Source organism: Myotis nattereri (assembly GCF_964212035.1).
Source record: "Myotis nattereri genome assembly, chromosome: 3".
Classification (NCBI taxonomy): domain Eukaryota; kingdom Metazoa; phylum Chordata; class Mammalia; order Chiroptera; family Vespertilionidae; genus Myotis; species Myotis nattereri.
In genome coordinates this window covers 3,481,483-3,502,420 of record NC_138077.1, presented here as the reverse complement: position 1 = coordinate 3,502,420, position 20,938 = coordinate 3,481,483, and the positions used below count along the sequence as shown (strand labels likewise).

Here is a 20,938-nt window from a genome sequence, read left to right as displayed (position 1 = left end):
GATGATAAACTGTACGTGTATTTTATCACAATTTTTAAAATGTTAAAGGTAGTTTCACGCCGAAACCGGTTTGGCTCAGTGGATAGAGCGTCGGCCTGCGGACTGAAGGGTCCCAGGTTCGATTCCGGTCAAGGGCATGTACCTGGGTTGCAGGCACATCCCCAGTGAGAGATGTGCAGGAGGCGGCTGGTCGATGTTTCTCTCTCATCGATGTTTCTGACTCTCTTTCTCTCTCCCTTCCTCTCTGTAAACAATCAATAAAATATAAAAAAAAAAAAAAAAAAAGGTAGTTTCACAACACGGGCGGGGGAACTGTGTGTGATTGTAAACTGTGTTAGCCTGTGAAATGAAATGGCAAATGTTCCCTTTCCCTACTGAGAGCCAAGCACCGAGTGAGGCTGACTCAGAGCGCCAGGTGCTCGTCGCCAGTTAAAAGCATCTCCATCAAGCAAACGGCAAAACACCGCCTGGCTTCCTTCTGGAAGTCGGCCAGCTTCATAAGGATGCTCGTTTCCTGCCGCGAAAACAACGCAGTACAGTACGTGAGTAAGACCGGCCAGGTGGCAGCGGCTGGAACAGTCATTAAGCATTTGCCACGGGCCTTCCCTTCCAGAAAGAAGGGCAACAGAAAGGACTGGCCAGGGCCTCCCACATGAAAGGAGGCCAAGCACCGACGCTGAGTGTGTCCTGCCTCCCCTGAAACGGCAGTGGCCTGGCCACCTTCCCAGGCTGGGTGAAGTGGGGAGTGACAGCTGGAGAAAAAGGCACAACATGGGTGGGGACTCACGGGCAGCCAGTGAGGTCAGCTCTTGTTTAACTGGGGGACTGACAGTGTCCAACTCCTCTGTAAACGAGGAGCTTCCTCCTCCAAAGCGTCACCGTTACCGTCACCGTCACCGTCACCGCACTGCAGCAGGGCACCCAATCATCAACTCAGCAGGTCCCGACAGCCACCCCCAGACCCCAGAGGCACTGAAGCCCCGGCAGCAGCTCAGACAGCTGCGTCAGAATACACTGTTTCCTTTTTAAAATTCTTCTTTTGAATCCGCTTTACCTTGTCGCAGTGAATATTGACTGCACTTTCTGGGCAAACACCAGGCCAGGCCGCAGAGGCGGGCACAGTGTGGTGGACGTGCAGCTGGTACTAAGCATCTGGACGTACCACCTGCTGGAGCCCCGGGCCTGGCAGCTCACACTCACTTGCAGAAGTTCAGCTGCTGGCCGGCTGTGGAAGGGGCGCTCTGCTGGTCTCACTCGGAGGAAGAACCCAGAAAGGCAATACTGGGGACACGATGGGGGACATGATGGGGGACACGGGGCCCACTCTCATCGGCTGTGCAGCCGTCACAAGCAACCTGACCACCCGGCTTCACACACAGAAAGAGTGCCGTCACCTACCATCGGCAGGTCGTGCGGGTTAGACTCGTGCCGAGTGTCATTCTGTCTGCACTTGCCCAGTGTGTCAGGGTTAACACTCAACACCCGCGCACGCACACGCACACACGACAGGAGCGCCATGGCCCCCCAATCTCCTGGTTAAGATACCGGGGAAGCGACACGCTGTCTCACAGACCACCTACAGCACAGGTTCCAATTCTGCTCTTTATTCTGTCCCCCCAGAATTTACTACAGCCTGCACACTGTAAAAGCCACTCACCCTCACCACGGTCACCCATGTTCCCCGTCTTCCGATGAAGAAACACAGGTGGCTGGTGGCACGCTTTCCGTGTCCCCAGGCTTATGTTTCACTCATTTCTCAGCTGCTCAGCACTCCCCGACATCCGCACCCTCACCCCTGACCCCATGTGGGCCTCCCAGCGGCCCTGGCTCAGCTGAAATACTGCCCGTGGGGCTGGGAGGCCTCAAGCAAGTCTGAGCTTCAGTGTCTCCATCAGCCTCTTGACCTGACCCTGTAGACTACAGCACTGTTTCTATTTGCATTTAGATGTCTTACTTACTCATCACTAATTTACTCACTCAATTTCTGTGCTCATGCAGGAGTCCAAGAAATCTAACCGTCACTACTAGTAAAGCCTTAAGAAAATTCTCTGTTCACATCAACTCCCAGCAAGTGTCCTTTGTAGTTTTCAGGTGTCCTTTTTATTTATTTATTTATTTTTTCAGGTGGCCTTGAATGCAGAGGCAATCACTAAGGCTTGCTCCCCCCAGCGCCTTCTCAAACCCCCTGTCCAGTAACTGATCTGGAGCTGACACTGCCCGCTGCCACCCGGACACTCCCAGGCTCGGGCTCACCCCCAGGCATCAGCCTGAGGGGTTCTCCTACCAGGTGAGGCAGCAATCACCTTGCTCCTAACCTTCCTGTAAGCTCCATGGCTTCCTGCCCTCCCAGAACAAAACCCGAGACCAGCCCTGGTACCTCCTCCCTCCTCTCCTGTCACCTCTCAGCCAGCCACGCCCTCCCCCATGCACCTTGGACCCAGGCCCAGGCCCCAGATGGCCTCCCCAGCAGCTCACTCACTGCATCCAGGCCTCTGCTCAAACCTCAAATGTCACGTTATCAGAGCCATCTCTGTCTAACCTAGCACCCATCCTTCTCCCTTCCTGGTTTACTTTCCTCTTCGCTCTGAGCACATTTCTGTTTGCTGCCTGCCTCCTGCCACCACCGCCCTGCGCCCTGAGAGTAGGAACCCCGTGTTGACTGCTGTGTCCCCAGCACCCAGGTGTTCATGCCTCGGTCCTGTTCCTGTATCAGTTTGCCAGGCCTGCTGTAACAAAGCACCACACAGCACGCACAGCAACAGAAATGCGCCCACACAGCCTGCAGGCCCGAAGCCCAAGGTCCCGGGGTGGGCAGGGCTGGCTCCTCCCGAGGCTGCGGGAGGCTCTGCTCCAGGGGCCTCTCTCTCTGGAGTCAGCTGGTAATCTCTGGTTCCTCGGCTCATCGTTGCATCACCCAGCCTCTGCCCTCATCCTCACATGGTGCCTTCCCCACATGTGTGTCTGAGTCCAGATTTCCCCTTTTTACAAGGACACCAATCACACTGGATCAGGACCCACCCCAAATGACTTCATTTTCACTCGATGTCCTCTGTAAAGACCCCCTCTCCAAATGAGGCCACCTTCTGAGGTTCTGGGCTTGAGGACCTCAATTTTTTTTTTTTTGAGGATATAATTCAACCCATAAAAATCACAGCCACATGACATTGGGCACGTGAATCTTCACCAGTAAAACGGGGCTAAGAATTGCAGTCACCTCACTGGGATGAGGAAGACAGCGCCCCTCACACACAGAGGTGAACCCTGTCCCTTCTGTGAGCCTCGCAGGCACAGGCATGAAAGAAGCTCAGGCGCTGGGCTCTGCAGCCAGGCAGGCAGGGTCTGAGTCCTCCCTCCGCCACTTGCTGGCCATGACCTTCACAAGTTGCTTAGACTGAGACCAATGTCAAGACAGGCTGTGAGGATTACAGTAACGCAGGGCAGGTCCTCAGCACACGGTACGCTCTCTAGGAGTGTCGCCTGTCACAGGCAGGGCTGAGGTAGGGACAGTGTCACCCTCATCCCACCGATTTCTTGTAAATTTTTCACAGGGGCTGTTCCCACTCACTGCCTAATCACAGCAGCAGGACAGGAAGCTCGAGCAAAGAGGACACAGTAGTGGGATTAGAGGACTGGGTACCAACTGGTACAAAAACTGGTGTTTTTAAACTTTTATCCAATACGACTCACATCCAAATGCCTTCACACATCTACCTGATCACACTAACCCATCCCAAAGTGACCCCTTCTCCCTGCCCACCCACGGAGCCAGCTCCTCCGGTCTCCCCACCCCATCCTTGCCTCACATCTTTGCGTCTCCTCAAGCTGAAGACCCGGGAGAAAGCCTGGGAGTCGCACTTGGCTCCTCTTTTTCTTACACCCCACATCTTATCCACAAGGAGTCCTGTTAGCTATTCCCACCAAGTCTGTTTGGAATCCACACCTGCCCCACAGCACCACCTCCTTACGGGAACAGCTCTGTGGTGTCCCTATCTCTGCCTCCCCGACCCGTCCTGTTTCCTGCCCCAGGGAGCAGCTGGAAGTGGTTCCAGCAAACCAGGCGGGAAGCCAGGCCATGCCCTCTGCTCAGCTCCCAGGGCTCCCTGAGGACTTGGTGGCCGCTGTCAGGCTCGCTTTAAAGGACCTACAAGACCAGGAGCCCTCCCCACCCCTTGCCGCTGTGGCCTCATCTCCTATGCTCTCCCCATCCCTCGCTTGCTCCGTGGCCTCACTGGCCGCAGACATGGCACAGCCTCGGAACTTGGTCAAATGGCACCTTCTCGGCAAGGCCTTCCTCGATGAACCCATTTAATATTGTGCCATCCCCCCAACACTTACTGTCTCCTCCCTCCTTACTGTTCCCACAATACTCTTCCAGCTAAGATCCCAGGTGTTTTGTTTATCGCCCAGCTTCCCCTTTGCTCTCTGCTGTACCCTGATACCTAGAACAGTACTGGCATGTTGTAGGCGCTCAAATACCTATTGAATGAATGAATGAATGCCCAATGCTTGAAAAGCTCCTTAAAGAAAGGTTGTAACAGCCCTAACCGGTTTGGCTCAATGGATAGAGCATCGGCCTGCGGACTGAAGGGTCCCAGGTTCGATTCCGGCCAAGGGCATATACCTTGGTTGCGGGCACATCCCCAGTAGGGGGTGTGCAGGAGGCAGCTGATGGATGTTTCTCTTTCACCGATGTTTCTAACTCTCTATCCCTCTCCCTTCCTCTCTGTAAAAAAATCAATAAAATATATTTTTTAAAAAAGAAAGGTTGTGCCGAAACCGGTTTGGCTCAGTGGATAGAGCGTCAGTCTGCGGACTGGGAGGTCCCGGGTTCAATTCCGGTCAAGGGCATGTACCTGGGTTGCGGGCACATCCCCTATGGGGGATGTGCAGGAGGCGGCTGATTGATGTTTCTCTCTCATCGATGTTTCTAACTCTCTCCATCTCTCTCCCTTCCTCTCTGTGAAAAATCAATAAAAAAAATATATTAAAAAAAAAAAAAGGTTGTAACTGTACTTGATAACCTGCATTTAAATTCCACTCCTAGGTATATGCCCTGAAGAAGGGAGAACAGGTGCTCAAATGTACAAAAATTTTGTACAAAAATTGTGTACAAAAATTTGTACACAAATGTTCATCGCAGCACTAAACAGCCTCACAGTGGAAACCTAAAGGTCACCGACGGATGCATGGATACACAAGATGTGGTCTGTCCTTATTATTTGGTCATGAAAAGGAATACAATACTGATACATCTTACAACTTGGATGAACCCTGAACACATGCTAACTGCAAGAAGCCAGACACAAAAGGCCACCTGTTGTATCATTCCATCTCTCTGTGTCCATAGACACAGAAAGCATCTCAGAGGGGTGGGGGCGGGGCAGGGCTGGGAAGGATTTCCGCTGGGGATGGTGGAAATGTTCTGGAACTAGAGAGTGGTGATTCACCACATCGTGAATGTATTGAAATCCCTTTAACAATACAGTCTAAAATGGTTAATGGTAAATTTTATGTTAGGTGAATTTTACCTCAACATAAAAATAATGAACACACACCCTCCAAAAATAAGTACGCTATCTTTAGATTGCAGGAGAATCGAGAACTAAAACGTCGAAAAATCTGGAAGAACCTGCATACACCTAAATCCTACCCCAGCGCCTCTCCCTTCCCCTGACAGAGGAAGCCACCTTCAGGCACGACGCGAGTGTGGTGTCAGCTTGGGAATTCCTGAGCCAGCACTCTCAACCCGACTCCCAGGCTCTGACTTGCTCTTTTCTGGCATGTGCATCCAGCCAGCGCCCAGCCGTGACGACCACAGGTTGTAAATATACTTTGCAGGACACACACAGCTTCCGGGCACAACCTGTGATCACTGCCTTATCTGCGTGCCCGACAGCCCGGGGGAGTGCGGGGAGCTGCTCTGGAAGCCGGGCGGACCGCTGCCAGGCACTGCACCGGGGTCAGCCTCTGGCGTTCCTCACTCCCCGCCTATGCCTTGAAGAGGTAGATGGAGAGATCCTTTCTCTCGAGTGAGGTTTGTCAGAGTCCCCAGTGTCGGCGACCTGGGGGCTGGAGAGCTGCAGAGTAGGGAGGGGCACCCCCAACTCCCACATAGCACTGGGCTCAAAAGGCAGGTACCCCAGCCAGGCGTCCTGGCCCCACAGCCACAGAGCCCAGATAAGCTCCGCCTGTGGTCACATGGTCCTCTGAGCACTTGGCCATTACTGTGCCATCCCCCTTCTGAGCAGCATGGGAAAATACAACGGCCCCATCCCAGCACACAAGGTCAAGCCCGCACTTGACCAGTTCGGGTCTTCCTAGGCCTGACCTCTTCTCCTCGTCCAAACACACACACAGTTTCCAGGTAGATTTCATTATTTATTTCATCCTTTGCTCTTCCAGGAGTTACCAATCAGCAGAAAAATGGTCAAGAATAAACCAAATCCTGACTGGTGTGGCTCAGTGGTTGAGTGTTGACCTATGAACCAGGGGGTCACGGTTCGATTCCCAGTCAGGGCACATGCCCAAGCTGTGGGCTTGGTCCCCAATGGGGGGCATGCACGAGGCAGCCATTCTGTCATCATTGATGTTCCTATCTCTCGCCCTCTCCCTTTCTCTATGAAATCAAGAAAAATATTTATTTAAAAGTAAACCTAAGAAGAAAAAGCCATATAAATCCTAAGCAGTACAAAGAGAACAATCCATCTTTGAGTAATTGACTGGGCAATTTCATTGTTGAGAAAAGACTGGCTCTTCTACTAATGTCCACACTGATGCTATGCTCAGGGAAAAAGCTGGAAGGAGGGATGTGCACTGACTGGTTAACAGTGGTGTAAGAGTAAGACAGTCCCTTAGGAAAGTAAAGGAGAGCGGTGTACCACCTCCACGCAATCCAAACGCGCTCCGCCCACATACCTTGTTGAGCTTGCCCAGTGAAGAGATGAGATCCGCCCATTCACTGGAGGACTCAAAATTTCTTAAAGCCTTTTCAATCCCTGAAGAGTAATTTTTGTATCGGTAGTCATGTAATAGTTCCTGCTCTTCTGGATCCATCTTACATTCTCACAGCAGAGAAAGTATCTAAAAGCGAATCAAAAATAAACAAATGAGGCAGTTATTCAAGGACACACATCACACCTAGCCCAGAGCTACCGAGGACAGGTGCCCGTCCACAAACTCCCGGAATAGGTGATCCAATTCAAATATTTAGCAAGGCTTCTGGGCCAGGCACTATGGTAGATAAAAGATAAACAGTTCCGGCCTCCTGGATTCTGAGCAGGACAAAGGGACGGAGCAGGCAGAAGCAAGATGCCAGGGTTTTACTTCATTGACAGAATAATTCTAGGAGGGAAACTTACAAACCGGATGATGCATGTTGTTCCTGATGGGTAACTGTGAATGCAGATGGCCCCTCCGACTGTAGGGCGTTTATAAAACCTGAGGAAACAAGCTTTTGGGCAGTGCAACCCTCTACAACTAGACTAGGACAGAGAATTGGAAATATTCTCGAAGAAAATCCGGTGGGGGGGAAAATGTTAAAAAAACATGAGATGTAAGAGTGTGGCGTCTGACAGCCTGTCCAGTTACTAAGCTGCAATCACCCACCAGGTGCTGCCCTGACAGCTTTAGGCCAGAGTGTAGAGTCTGCATGTAGGGTGGTTACACCAGGGCCCAAGCAACCCTCATTTTATTCTTCTTGCCCTTGAATATTCCTGTGGTTAGAGCCATTCATTATATATGAACCCCTGCAGCTATTACAAAGCCCAAGCTGTAGCCAATCTATTCCCAACTCCAACAGCATCCCTTTATTTTTCCCCCACTGTGACGAAGGGAAACCAAGAACAGGCAGTGCTGCACTGACCTGACTTTGTGGAAGCACCCTCACTTATACGATGTAAAGTACAGAATACACATACGGGCCTATGTCGTTCTGTTCTTACTCATTTAAAAATCTGATAGCGTGTACTGCTGATCTATGAAGTGTTCTATGTTTACGACTTCAGGGGCTCATAGGTACGAAAGGACACCCTCCCTCTCACGCCCCCCGCCAGGTCCAACCCCAGGGCCAGGGCAGCTCTGTGTCCTTGTCTGTTCTGTAGGCTTACACATCCAGAATCCTGTAAGGTTCCAGGCTGCCTTCAATATGTACATTTTGAAATAAAAATATTTCCTATTAAAAATATCTGAAAGTCAACCCATCAGTCTATTCAAACAAATTAGAACTCTGGGAAGTACTCAACAAGATATGGAAAGGTTGGCATTCCTGGCACCAAGCCTTGGGTCCTCTTTCTTTCTCTCTTTATCCTCAGTGATCTCCCCATTCCTGTAACTTACAAATATGATCTTCATGCCAATGACCCCTGGATTTATAACACCTGCCCAAACCTCCCCTCAGATGTCCAGACTCATGTAAATGTCCACTGGACCCCTCCACCTGGAAGTAGCACAGGTGTCTCCAACTTAGTGCATCCCAAACCAGACTCTCAAGTGTCCCTCAGCAAAACATGGCCTCGCCACCTTCACTTACTGGCCCTGGTGAAGGGCCATATCTCCTATTGGGCAATGAGAAGGAACCAAGTACTGGCACGGGCTGCAGGAAGGATGAACTTGGGAAATACTCGCTTAGGGGAAGAAGCCGGTCACAAAAGGCCACGTATGATTCCATTTGTGTTAAATGCCCAGAACAGCTGAATCTATACAGTCCGCAAGTAGATTGGTGGTTGCCGAGGGTGGGGAGTAGGAACAGGGAGTAACTGCAAATAGGCACAAGGGATCTTTTTAGGGAAGTGGAAATGTGCTAAAATTGGATTATGGCCATGGCTGCACACTTTGCAAATTCACTAAAAATCACTGAGTTGTATACTCGAATGAGTGTTATGCTATACCTCAATAAGGCTGTTTTCTAAAAACTCTTGATTCTATCTGCTCAGCATGCTCCTTCCTCAGAAAGTGGCTCCCCATCCACGGAACCTTTGACATCATTCCGGACTCTTCCTTCTCTTCACCTGCCACACTCACCGCCCGTCCACTTGGCTCTTCTCCCCAAACACCTGTGGACTCGCTCTCTTTCTATTGCACCTCTGTGCACGCACCTCTCTCTTGCAAGCTTGCAGAGGCCTCTGAATGCTTCCCCTTCACTCTGGCCCCCTCCGGTGCACAGAGCTCCAAGAATCCTCTTCACGTGAATTAAAACACATCCCCATCACATGTAAACTCTTCCCATTAAACTTACAATAAATCCGAACTCCTCCCCACTCACCACAGGGCCTACAAGGCTCCACCTACCTCTCTCTTTAAGGCACTCTGCTTATCCTAAGACTGACTCCCACAGGGGTCCTTGAAGTCCACAGGTATGGACCGCTAGTTAGCAGGAAGAGAGCCTTGTCAGCGATCAGGTGCGTGCTCAGGGCAAGGAGGGTGTGGGCCAGGTAAGGGCAGGTAAGTGGAGCAGTTCAATGTTATGGTTGGCTATATGAAGAAAGAACTAGTCAGTGTAACTAAGAGCACAGGTGAGAAGTTTGGAAATAGTCATTCAAGCAAGCTCCTTTATTTCAAAATCTGGGGCATTCAATATTATGCATTAAGGAAGTCTTCTGGGTGGGCTTGGTAAATCCATCATTTATGTTTGCATTTCTCTCATGTAACACACAAGAGTCCTGGGACCTGGGTATCATGGGCCTCCAGACGAGGATGCTGGGAATCAGGCCCTCCAGAAAAAACTGCCCCGGTCACCGGGCAAGCAACTGGCAGCATCAGGATGCCAGCGCAGGCCAGATCAGAGCCGAGCCTTCACTACGTTATGCTACAGGTAAAAGTTAGCGTTCAGCCCTCAAAGTAGCTCTTTTGATAATGATCTTGCAATCTATCCTGAATAACTTTTCTGTGCAAGACTCGCCAGCTCATAAAACTGATAAGGGTTCTACAGCCCACTAACAAATAAACAAAAGGCTTGTCACTTACACAAGTGTATCTCACCAGATGTATCTGCCTGAACATCTAAAATGTCAGCAGAAACTCTCTCACCTTACACATGCTTAATTTATTTAAAAAAAAAACAAAACCAGCCGAAACCGGTTTGGCTCAGTGGATAGAGCGTCGGCCTGCGGACTGAAGGGTCCCGGGTTCGATTCCGGTCAAGGGCATGTACCTGGGTTGCGGGCATATCCCCAGTGGGAGATGTGCAGGAGGCAGCTGATCGATGTTTCTCTCTCATCGATGTTTCTAACTCTCTATCTCTCTCCCTTCCTCTCTGTAAAAAATCAATAAAATATATTAAAAAAAAAAAAAAAAAAAAAAAAAACAAAACCAAATTCGCCCAGCTGGTGTGGCTGGTGGTTGAGCATTGAATATACCAAAAGGTCACTGGTTCCATTTCGGGTCCAGGCACATGCCCAGGTTGCGGGGTCAGTCTTGTGAGAGGCAGCCAATTGATGTTTCTGTCTGTCCCTCTCCCTTCCTCACTAAAAATCAATAAAGACATATTTTAAAAAACAAATTCAAGTACAAATCTACTGCCTGATCTAAAATAAGTTCACTGTAAAGATGTTTACAGGAAGGCACATTTCCGAGTTAGATGAAAACTGAAAAAGGACAGCCACGCTCCCAAGAGCAGAACACTTATCAACAGATATCGACCTTCAGTCTATAGCGCAGAAACACCCATGGGCGACTGGTTCATTGGTTTAGGCAACTCTAGGGCACTTTTTTATTTTTATTTTTAATGTCAGAGTGGTAATGAAATTGTGGAAAGCTTTAAGACACTCGTGGGAGCAGGCGGGGAGGGGGGAGGATGGGGGAGGGGGGCCTCCATCTCCTTCCAAAACCATCCCACGAAGGTTTTCCTGCGTGTGCGGCAGCTGCCCCAGGTTCGGGGAAGGCCCGCGGGCACAGCCTCCACGAGCAGCTGCACCGCGAGCGGGAAGGGGCCCGCACGCCAGCGGGCGCGGCAACCCTGCCAGGCGCAGGGCCAGGCGGGCAGAGCGCGCGGCGGCTCGGACCCTCCTCTGCGGACAGCCGGGGGCCGCGGTCCTCCCTCCACAGGGAAGCCCGCGCTCCGTAAAGGTCTCGGTCCCTGGAGCCTCCTCCCGGACCAGGACCGCACCGCAAGCAAAGGCACCGCTGCGCCGCCGCCAGCAGGCGGGGTGGGGCTGATGGCCGTGACCCCCTGACCTCCACCTGCCGACCCGAGGCCGCGCCGGCCCGGCCAGGGCGTGGCCGCACTTCCGGCACCGCGGGAGCCGCGGGACCAGGGAGCGGCGCTGCCCAGCCTCCCGGGCTGCCCCTCGGGGGTCGCGGGCCGGAGCTCACGCGTAGCCTCGTGGGAGCCGCCCCCGCACTGCAGCAGCGCGGGCCCGGGTCGCGCTGCGGAACCGCCTCCACTCCAGAGCCGACCCCTCGGCGCAGCCTGGACCCTGCGCGCCGGGATGGACGCCCGCGCCGCCTCGCCGCTCGCGGGGCCGCGGGAGACGCCCCGGCTTCCCTGGTCCCACAGGGCGGCCGAGGGCGCAGGCCCGACTTACCACAGCGGCAGCGGCCTTTGTCGGGGACGCGTCCACGGACGGCGCGGAGGGGCCGGCCGGGCTGGGGCAGGAAGAGCGGACGACACCGGCGGCGCAGCCCGGAGCCCGGACCGCGGAGGAAGCGCCGCGCCCGAGCCAGTGCAGCTGCGGATCCAGGGAGAGGAGCGGGGCCGGGAGGCGGAACCTCCGCGCGCCGGGGCGGAGCAGGAGGCGGTCCTCTGTGCGTGGGGCGGGGCCAAGGGCTGGCTCTAGGGGGCGGGACAAGTAGGCGGGCCCTCGGCGCGGAGGGGCGTGGCCATGGGCGGTCCGCTGTGCTTGGGTGGGGCCAATGGCTGACTCTAGGGGGCGGGGCCAAGGGCTGGCTCTAGAGCTGGACGGGTGGGCGGGCCCTCGGCGCGCAGAGGCGGGGACTAGGGCTGCCCTGTGCGTGGGGCAGGACCGTGGGCGAATCCTGGACGCTTGGGGCGGGGGTGGAGTGGGGACGGATCAGGAGGCGGCACCTCACCTGGCGGAGGGGCTGGGAGGCGGGTTCTCAGTGAGTGGGCGGGACCCCCGCGCAGCTTCCCCGCGGGCTGTGGGCGTCCATCGCGGGGGCCACTAGCTCGCGCCCTCGCTGTGAGACTGTCCCCTAAGACCTCACACAATGGACAGGGTGGCTCCGCCTCTCACCCGGAGTTCCCCTGACCCACCCAGCAAAAGGGGACGTCGGTCACTGGATCAGCCGGCCTGAGGAGGGGTTTGGAGTTGCAGATAGGAGAACCGTGGGATTTAGAAAGCTGGGACCCATGGCTCACCCTATCCTTCCCGTCACCCAAGCCCTGGGGAGGAGGTGGGCCGCAGGAGGCTCGGGCACTCTGGTTACGGTGCCTCCTCCCCACACGCCGCACCTTTCCACCCTTGGCATCAGCGAAGTGAAGAAATTAATTCATGAAATGAGCTTCCTTCCGTGCACTCTGGCTCAGAAATGGGGCTTCTCGTCAACTCTAAAGAGCATTAATATTTACAGATAAACTGTAACCCCTTCCTGTCATTCTCACGAGCCTTCGGACCTGGCCCGTTCAGACCCGCCCAGCCTGGCCTGACAGCTGCAGGGCGAGAGGCACCTTGAAGGATGTGGTTCTCCTGAGCACCTTTGCACCAGCTGGGAAGCAGTGCCAGCCAACCCAAGCAGTGCCACCTGTTGACGGAGGTGGTAATTTTGTAGAGGCCTCTACCCAGTTAACCCCTTAAGATCCCTTGGGAATTTTCAGATCTAGTCCAGGGCTCCTGAAGGCAAGGCAATCATGAAAATGTTTTTTTTTTTTTGGGGGGGGGGGGGGTTGGGGGGTGAGGCGGTGGGACTGGGAGGACCATGAACACTATAAATTGTACAGAACCTTTTGAATAGATGTATGTTTCTAGAGAAAGGGTATATAGTTTGTCTCAGATTCCCAAGGGGATCTATCACCTCTCTCAAATCACCAAGAATCCTCCCATGTAATAAAAGGCTAATATGTAAATTGTCCCCTCAGGAGTTCCACCGACTGGGAGTTCGACTGCTCGCTATGACGTGCGCTGACCACCAGAGGACGGCACAGAACAAAGGAAGGCCCCAATTGGCCTTGATCACCAGCCAGGCCTAGGGACCCTACCTGTGCACCAATTTCATGCACCGGGCCTCTAGTCTATATACATAAAAGGCTAAGTGACCATCTGTCCGACTGGTAGCTATGACATGCACTGACCACCAGGGGGCAGATGCTCAACACAGGTGCTGCCATGGCGCACACTGGCCATTTAAAAATAAATGGCACCATGGACCTGGCACTGACAAACCAACACTTGGCTTCCCCCAAGTGGGACACAGCCTGCCACCACCCGATAGCGACACCCCACCAAATCACAGCCAACGCTGACAAGACCCCATGGCACAAAATGAGGTGCTCTGCCCAGCCCAGCCCAGAAATGGTTGCTATGGGCACTGGGTAATGATGTCGCATAGCAACGCCCAGCTTCCTCTCCCTAGGGCAGTGGTTCTCAACCTTGGCTGCACATTAGAATCACCTGGGAATCTTTTTAAAATCCTGATTTCTGGGCCTCATCCTCCGGAAATTCTGTTTCTTTGTTACTAATGTTGTGGCCCCACCCCATAACAAGCTACATCTACAACTTAAATATAAGAACCAATGAAAATGCACTCAAATGAGCCTGGCCAGAGCGGCTCAGTGGTTGAGCATCAACCCATGAACCAGAAGGTTGAAGGTCGATTTCTGGCCAGGGCACATGCCAGGCCTGTGGGCTTGCTCCCCAGAGGGGGGTGTGTGGCATGCAGGAGGCAGCCGATCAATGATCCTCTCTCATCACTGATGTTTCTATCTCTCCCTCTCCCTTCCTTTCTGAAGTCAATAAAATATGATTTTTATAAAATGTACTCAGTGTAATAGAACAATGGGATAGAAGGCAGAGGCAGAGGTGCAGAGCTAAGGAAACCGGCTCCACAGTCAACAGCCCAGGAGCAGCAGAGGGCAGCTGGGAAACCCCCATCGTCTGAGACCTCCTAGACCAGCAGCTCTCGAAGTGCCCCAGCAGCCCCAGCAGCCCCTGGGAACTTGTGAGAAGCGCCCATTCTTGGGCCCCAGCTGACGTAACATACCCTCCAGCTGGTTCTGACATTTGACAACCTCTCACATTTAACAACCACATGACTAGGTTCTTCCTCGCAGGCAGGCTCGAGTGTGGGTGTAACAAAGTCACTCGGCTTGATTTCAGAACTAGACATCTTCCCACGGGGAGATCGCAATCCACACTCCTGAAGGACAGAAACACACCAGACTCCAGCACGGGATCCCTTCAGCCGCCCCTCATTTATTAAGCAGTAAGCACCACAGAAGGCCTTCACCATTCACCAGTTCTGGACCACTTTGTCCCGGACTAGCTGGCCCTGAGGCTCCGTGGCATCCGGAGGCAGGAGGGCCAAGTAGACCGGCGTCTCTGCCCCCTCCTCCACAGTCCTGGAGCCGAAATCCCCAGCCATGTCTGTCTTCACCCACCCGGGGCAGCACGCATTGAGCAGAATCCTGTCGGCTTTCCTCTTCTCATCCAAACGCCGGGCCAGGATTCTGGATAAGACCGTGACCCCCAGCTTAGACACCCCGTAGGCCGAGTTGGGCCAGCCCTCGCTCTCATGCACTTCATTTTTCGCATCCTCCACAAACTTCTTCATGAGGTCCACCAGGTCCTCCTCTCTGAGGGCCTTGCAGCGAAACAGCTCCTGCAGGGGCTGGCTGCACTGCTCCAGGGCTTGGGAGCCCAGCAGACTGCTGACGTTCACCACTCTGCCTGGAACGACAGCGAAAACACGGAAGCAGGTCACACAGACGGCCGCTGGTTGGCTCTGCCACGAGGGACTGTGATTGAATCCTGGTGCAGGTTTAATTGCTGATGAAAAGACATGACTCTAGCCCAGCCCGTGTGGGGCAGTGGTTGGGCATCGACCTATGAACTAGGATGTCCTGGTTTGATTCCCCCTCAGGGACGTGCCTGGGTTTTGGGCTCAAGCCCCAGTGTAGGGCGTGCAGGAGGTAGCCGATTGATGATTCTCTTTCATCATTGATGTTTCTATCTCTCTCTCCCTCTCCCTTCCTCTCTGAAATCAATATATATATATATACATATATATATAACAATATATATATATATACATATATATATATATATATATATAACATATTATATATATGGAAATGGAAGATAGAAAAGAAAATCAAGTTATGGGAGCTACCCTATGTCTCTGATGAAAATACAAAACCTGCCCTGACCGGTTTGGCTCAGTGGATAGAGTGTCAGCCTGTGGACTGAAGGGTCCCAGGTTCGATTCCAGTCAAGGGCATGTACCTGGGTTGCGGGCACATCCCCAGTAGGGGGTGTGCAGGAGGCAGCTGATCAATGTTTCTCTCTCATCGATGTTTCTAGCTCTCTATCCCTCTCCCTTCCTCTCTGTAAAAAAATCAATAAAATATATTAAAAAAAAAAAGAAAATACAAAACCTAAGAGGAAGGAATGTCCTCTTTTAATCCTCTCCGAGGTTATGTTTGTGGGTTTTGCGGGGGAGAGAAAGAAAGAGAGAAACAATCAATGTAAGAGAGAAACATCAATTGGTTGCCTCCTGCTCGAGCCCCAGCCAAGGTTGGAAGCCGAGATCCTCCAGGGCACGGGATTCTGCTCCAAGCAACTGAGCCACACCAGCCAGGGCGAAAGTGTCCTCTTTGATCTAAGGACACACTCTTGGAGAGGCCAAGGGGTGACAGTCTCAAAAGCCAGATGGGTGCAGTCAGCCTGGAGAAGGGCTGCAGCCATGCCCCCCCAGCCCCCTCCGCTGAGGTCCAGGTGGCCTCACTGGTCCAGAAACACTCTTCTAGAAAGAGTGGGCAAGTTGCTCCCCCTAGTGGCTGGACACTTGCTTAACCTATTTACTCAGAATCTCAAACAAATAAGCAAGCGGAATAACTCTTTAAAGTGATAGAAACTGGCTGGAGCGGCTCAGTGATTGAGCATCTACCTATGAACCAGGAGGTCCTGGTTTGACTCCCTGTCAGGGCACATGCCCAGGTTGCAGGCTCCATCCTTGGTGGTGGTGGTGGGGGGGGGGCGCGTGCAGGAGGCAACCAATGATTCTCTCTCATCATTAATGTTTCTCTCTCTCCCTTCCTCTCTGAAATCAATAAAAATATATTTTTTAAAAATTAAAGTGATATATAAACCTAAAGAAAGAGGGGCTTTTAAGTCAGGGAGCTAGCAATTCCCTACAGATCAAGAAGCACTGATACTCAGCATTTTGCCCTCCAGCGACTCACCCGTCCTGGGTTGATCCCTGAGCCCCACCCTCCCTCCCGCCTTCTTTTCTCTTTCAAAGGGCTTGGTTTGCGATCACTTGGCAGCTGCAATCCTTACTTCACGAGAACTAACGATCCTGATTTGATTGAGGGGTGTAGTCAGGAAACCTGGGTTCTGTTTCCAGCCCTCTCACCGCCTGGCTGTGTTCACTTCTCTGAGCCTGTTTCCTTCTCTGAAAGTGCAGGTGTAGGAAGTAAGGTTTCTCCAGCACCTTGCAGCTTTCAAATTCTATGATTCTAAGATCCACAGGGAATAGACATCCTGGTACTTAGTGAGAGACACCCTTGCAGTGAAATGCTACGCAGCAGTAAGAAAGGATAGGAAAGCTCTGTCCTGGTCTGGAAAGAGCCCCAGATAGAGTGAACGAAGGAATCAAGGTGGCAAGCAGTATGCTTAACGTCTCCCTTTGTGTGAAAAAGGAGCAAAAAAATGCATTTAGATTTGCTTAGATATGAATGTAAAACGCCACCCACGTGGCCCTGGGCACTCACCAACTCCATGAACCAGGACCCAGGGCTTCCTTCTGCCGTACCTGCCAGTACCTGCAGCGCTACCTGCGGATTTCCCAGGATCCCACCCCGCGAAGAAGCCAATAAAGAGAATTACCTGTGGGGGCTGGAGACAGGGGTTGGGCAAGCGGGGGTGGGGGCGGATGGCAATACAGGTGCAGCTCTCTCAGGCAACTTTTTAGATTTTAAGGTTTTTGCACTAGAGATCATCATTATTCAAAATGTTAAACTTGCCGAAACCGGTTTGGCTCAGTGGATGGAGCATCGGCCTGTGGACTGAAAGGTCCCAGGTTTGATTCCGGTCAAGGGCATGTACCTGGGTTGCGAGCACTTCCCCAGTGGGGGTGCGCAGGAGGCAGCTGATCGATGTTTCTCTCTCATCGATGTTTCTAACTCTCTATCCCTCTCTCTTCCTCTCTGTAAAAAAATCAATAAAATGTATTTTTAAAAAAATGTTAAACTTTTAAAAGAGCATTTCTAATGAGAATCACAGTGTTGCTTTTTCTTAGACTCACAGTTGACTTATTGGGAAACAAACTCCTCAGGGAAGCAAGCCTTCCCCGGCGCCCCCCCCCCCCGCCCCATCCCTCCTCCCCCCTCCAGCACAGTTGTAATAGAAGCTTGCGATTCTTTGCTAATGACAGTCTCCCCCACCGGACTCAGTGCTCCGAGGGCACAACTGTCCTGGCCCATGATGCACACATCACCAGAGTAATGACTGGGTTACGGGAGGCACTCAACACATATTTGTGCAAGAAACAATTAAAGCTATTTATTGAATGCTTTGGAGTGTGGGCAAGATATTTCCTAGTAAAGAAAATGTACTTGTGGGTGTTCTGAATCAGCGAGACCAAGCTTGGTGCAAGAAAGGAATACAGGGAAAGTCATACAGTGCTAGGTCCGACACCACCCCCAACCCCAGGGGAGCTGGGTGTGGCCCCTTCACCCTGGGGAGCTGGAGGAGGACTCCCCGAGGTTGCAAAAAGGCAAGAGGACCTTTAAGACTTGCAACACCTATTGTTCTAGGATTGAGTTCATGTCCTGGGAGAATCAAGAGCGTCACCATGTGGCATACATCCCTTTTAAAGCTAAAGCTAAAATGTTTGGGTGAGGACCAGATACAGCACTATAAAAAAATGATGCCTGGCCCTAGCTGGCTTGGCTCAGTGGATAGAGCGTCGGCCTGCAGACTGAAGGGTCCTGGGTTCAATTCCTGGTCAGGGCGTATGCACGGGTTGTGGGCTCGGTCCCTGGTGAGGGGCGTGCAGCCCATCAATGACTCTTTCTCATCATTGATGTTTCTATCTCTCTCCCCCTCTCCCTTCCTCTCTGAAGTTAATATATATATTTATGCATATAAAATACCATTTTCTATGTTTCCCCCTCAGAGAACAGCACCCCTGGGTGGCCCCTTTGGGAAGCAGAGGCCCTGGCTCACTCCGTGCTGAGGGATGCAACGTGACAATCCACACGCTGGACTCACCATGAGGCTTTATGATCGGCAGTAATTCGTTGCAGACGTTTCTCGTGGCAAAAAAGTTTGTCTTCAGAGTTACCTCAGCTTGAATGTCAAAGGGTGTTGGATCATCAACTTTGAAAAAGAGAAGGAAACAAAGAGAGTCAGGCAAAGTGGACCTGATCTCTAATTAAAGGGGGGAAAGCTCACTTTACAGTTTTTAAACCACTAGGTCAGTGGTTCCCAAACTTCACCCGGAACCTGAATCACCTGCAGGGCCAGTTAGAACACAGCTCTCTGGGACCCGCCCGGAGAGTTGGATGGAGAAGGCCTGGGGTGGGGCGCCAGCATTTGCACGTCCAACGAGTTCCCAGGGGACGCTGCGGCGGCTGGGCTGCGGGCGAGCCTGGCTTTGACCTTTGCTTCTCGGACTTGGACGGGCGGAGGGGCCCCTGGTGAGTCTGTTAAGGTGCGGGTTCTGATTCAGCAGGTGTGGGGCAAAGCCTTGAGCTCTGCGATGGCAGCGGGCGCCCAGGGTCGCAGGTGCTGAGTCCGCTGCCCACACATTGAGGGGCAAGGCTGGCAGCGCAGGCCAGTGTCCCCCCCACCTGCAGTTCAGGGACGGGCACTTATCCACCAGTCCCTCAGCCACTGGGGAGGGGGTGTCAGCCACCCACCTGCCTGCGCTCCCAGAAAGCCCGCACACTGAGTGGCAGGTGCGAGTGCACAGCAATGGGGAGCACCCACCGCCAAGGGGATGAGATTCGCGCTGCACAATAGCTCGCTTGACTCGGTTCTGCCTCTAGGTTTCTCTTCTCCACTGGGTTGCGAGTGAGGCTGGCCTGTTATTTCTTTCTCCCCGCAGCATTAGCTCAATGCCTTCCTTAATCGAGCCATAGGGTCAGTCATCGCTTTAACCCCCTACCCCGCAAAGTATCAAAGATGCTACTCAAAACCACCCTTGTGCGTCCGGTAACCACCACAAGTTCCCCGGGGGAGGGAACAGGCTCGCTTCCTTTAAGCCCGAGCCTATCAAAGCTCTCCATTAAACAAAGTCTCCAGTCCACCACGGTGCCGGGGCTCGTCGGGTCTCAGAGACTCATTTCCTGTCCCGAGCAGATGGCTCCTGGCATCTGTGAATGCGCCCTTTCAAGAAAGCGAAAGCCCCAAGCCAGCGGGGAGACCCTACGCAGAGAAAACGTTTCTTGCCTTAGACAGAAAGCTGATGAGCTAAGCAGGGCGTGGCCCCCTCCCAGGAGGCAGTTTACTTGCAAAAAGGGGCGGCTGACAGTTCGGCGAGGGCCCTGGGCTGCGCACAGGCGCGCACAGGCCTGCGGGCGGGCGGGGCGCGCGGTGACAGCACCCCGGCCCACTTGGCGCTGAGCGAACCGCTCCCGAAACTCCGGGAAGCGAGAGCCCTCCACCGGGGCGCACGCTGCCTTTCCTGATCGCTCAGGCGGGTGGCGGGGGGAGCGCCTGCGGCTCCCCGTCCCCCACCTCGGGGCACCCAGGCCCTCCCTCTCCCGCACCTACACTTGAAGGCGATGCCCGCGTTGTTGACCAGCACGTTGAGCCCCCCGTACTCCTTGCGCAGGAAGTCGCGCAGGGCGCGGATGCTCTGCAGGTCGTCGATGTCCAGCTGGTGGAAGCGCGGGCTCAGGCCCTCGGCCTGCAGCTGCTGCACGGCCGCCCGGCCCCGCGCCTCGTCCCGCGCCGTGAGCACCACGTCCCCCGAGAACTGGCGGCACAGGTCGCGCGTGATGCCGAAGCCGATGCCCTTGTTGGCTCCGGTCACGAGCGCCACGCGGCTGCAGGACGACATGGCCGGGTGCGGGGCGCGCGGGGTACGTGCACGGAGAGCGGATCGGACTAGAGGCCCACCTCGGAGACCCGGCCGCAGTCAGAGAAACCGCGCAAGACTGAGTTCGGGGATTCCGTGCTGCGACTTTGAGGAACGAGGCCCGGCCTCGGTCCCTCCCTCCGAGGAGGGGCCTTCTGTTCCCGAAGCTTGCGGAACGCCCGGTTCCCGGCCCGCCCCCTCCCCGCGCGGCGTCCGGGCCAAGCCGTGGTCAGCCCGTGGGGCGGCTGTCGTTCTCCCAACGCAAAACCGGACCGTGATGGGTGGGTAGGGTCTAGGGGCGCATGGCAGTTGGATAGAAGAAAGTCTTTTAGGAGAACCCCACACGGAGAGAAAGTGCTGACTGATTTTCTTGGGTCTGCGCCCATCATCCCCTGTAAAAGGAGGATGTCTGTTTTTTCTTTAAAATGCAATGAAATTTTAGACTCGCAACTGCTTCTGAGGGCGTTGCTTGCTTAAGAGAAACTCCAAAGAGAATTAGGGCAAAGCGGTCCTACGAGTAGAAGCACAGGTGTGCGCAGGTACATGCCTGTGTGATTCCCAGTGCGCCCCCGCGGGAGGGATGTTTATGAAGCTCTGACTGTGTGCCAAGCCTTTTACTGGGATGTGTTCACCCCCCGCGGCTGCGAAGTGTCTGCATTTAGGTTTGTCCAAGGTGACATACATAATTTTTTCTCCCAGTGAAACCTGTGTACCCACAAAGCTCAACTGAAAGGGAATCCCA

At 53.5% G+C, this 20,938-nt stretch overlaps 2 protein-coding genes across 2 annotated transcripts in view; both read right to left on the bottom strand.

The window, feature by feature from the left end:
• DOP1B (DOP1 leucine zipper like protein B) overlaps positions 1–11,659 on the bottom strand; it is a 61,302-nt gene extending 49,643 nt beyond the window's left edge. Inside the window, exons 1-2 of the mRNA XM_081086425.1 lie at positions 11,520–11,659; positions 6,916–7,080 (exon numbers count right to left, since the gene is read on the bottom strand). Coding sequence (XP_080942551.1) covers positions 6,916–7,053 — 138 coding nt within the window. The 5' untranslated portion in view covers positions 7,054–7,080; positions 11,520–11,659. The remainder of the gene's footprint in view (positions 1–6,915; positions 7,081–11,519) is intronic.
• A 2,683-nt stretch (positions 11,660–14,342) lies between these two features.
• On the bottom strand, positions 14,343–20,325 carry LOC308517358 (carbonyl reductase [NADPH] 3). The gene is made up of 3 exons (XM_081088505.1): positions 19,890–20,325; positions 18,384–18,491; positions 14,343–14,837 (listed from the first exon to the last, which is right to left on the bottom strand). Exons 1-3 carry the CDS (start codon positions 20,176–20,178, stop codon positions 14,401–14,403), a joined length of 834 nt encoding a protein of 277 aa, XP_080944631.1. The 5' UTR covers positions 20,179–20,325; the 3' UTR covers positions 14,343–14,400.
• Positions 20,326–20,938: the final 613 nt, after the last annotated feature.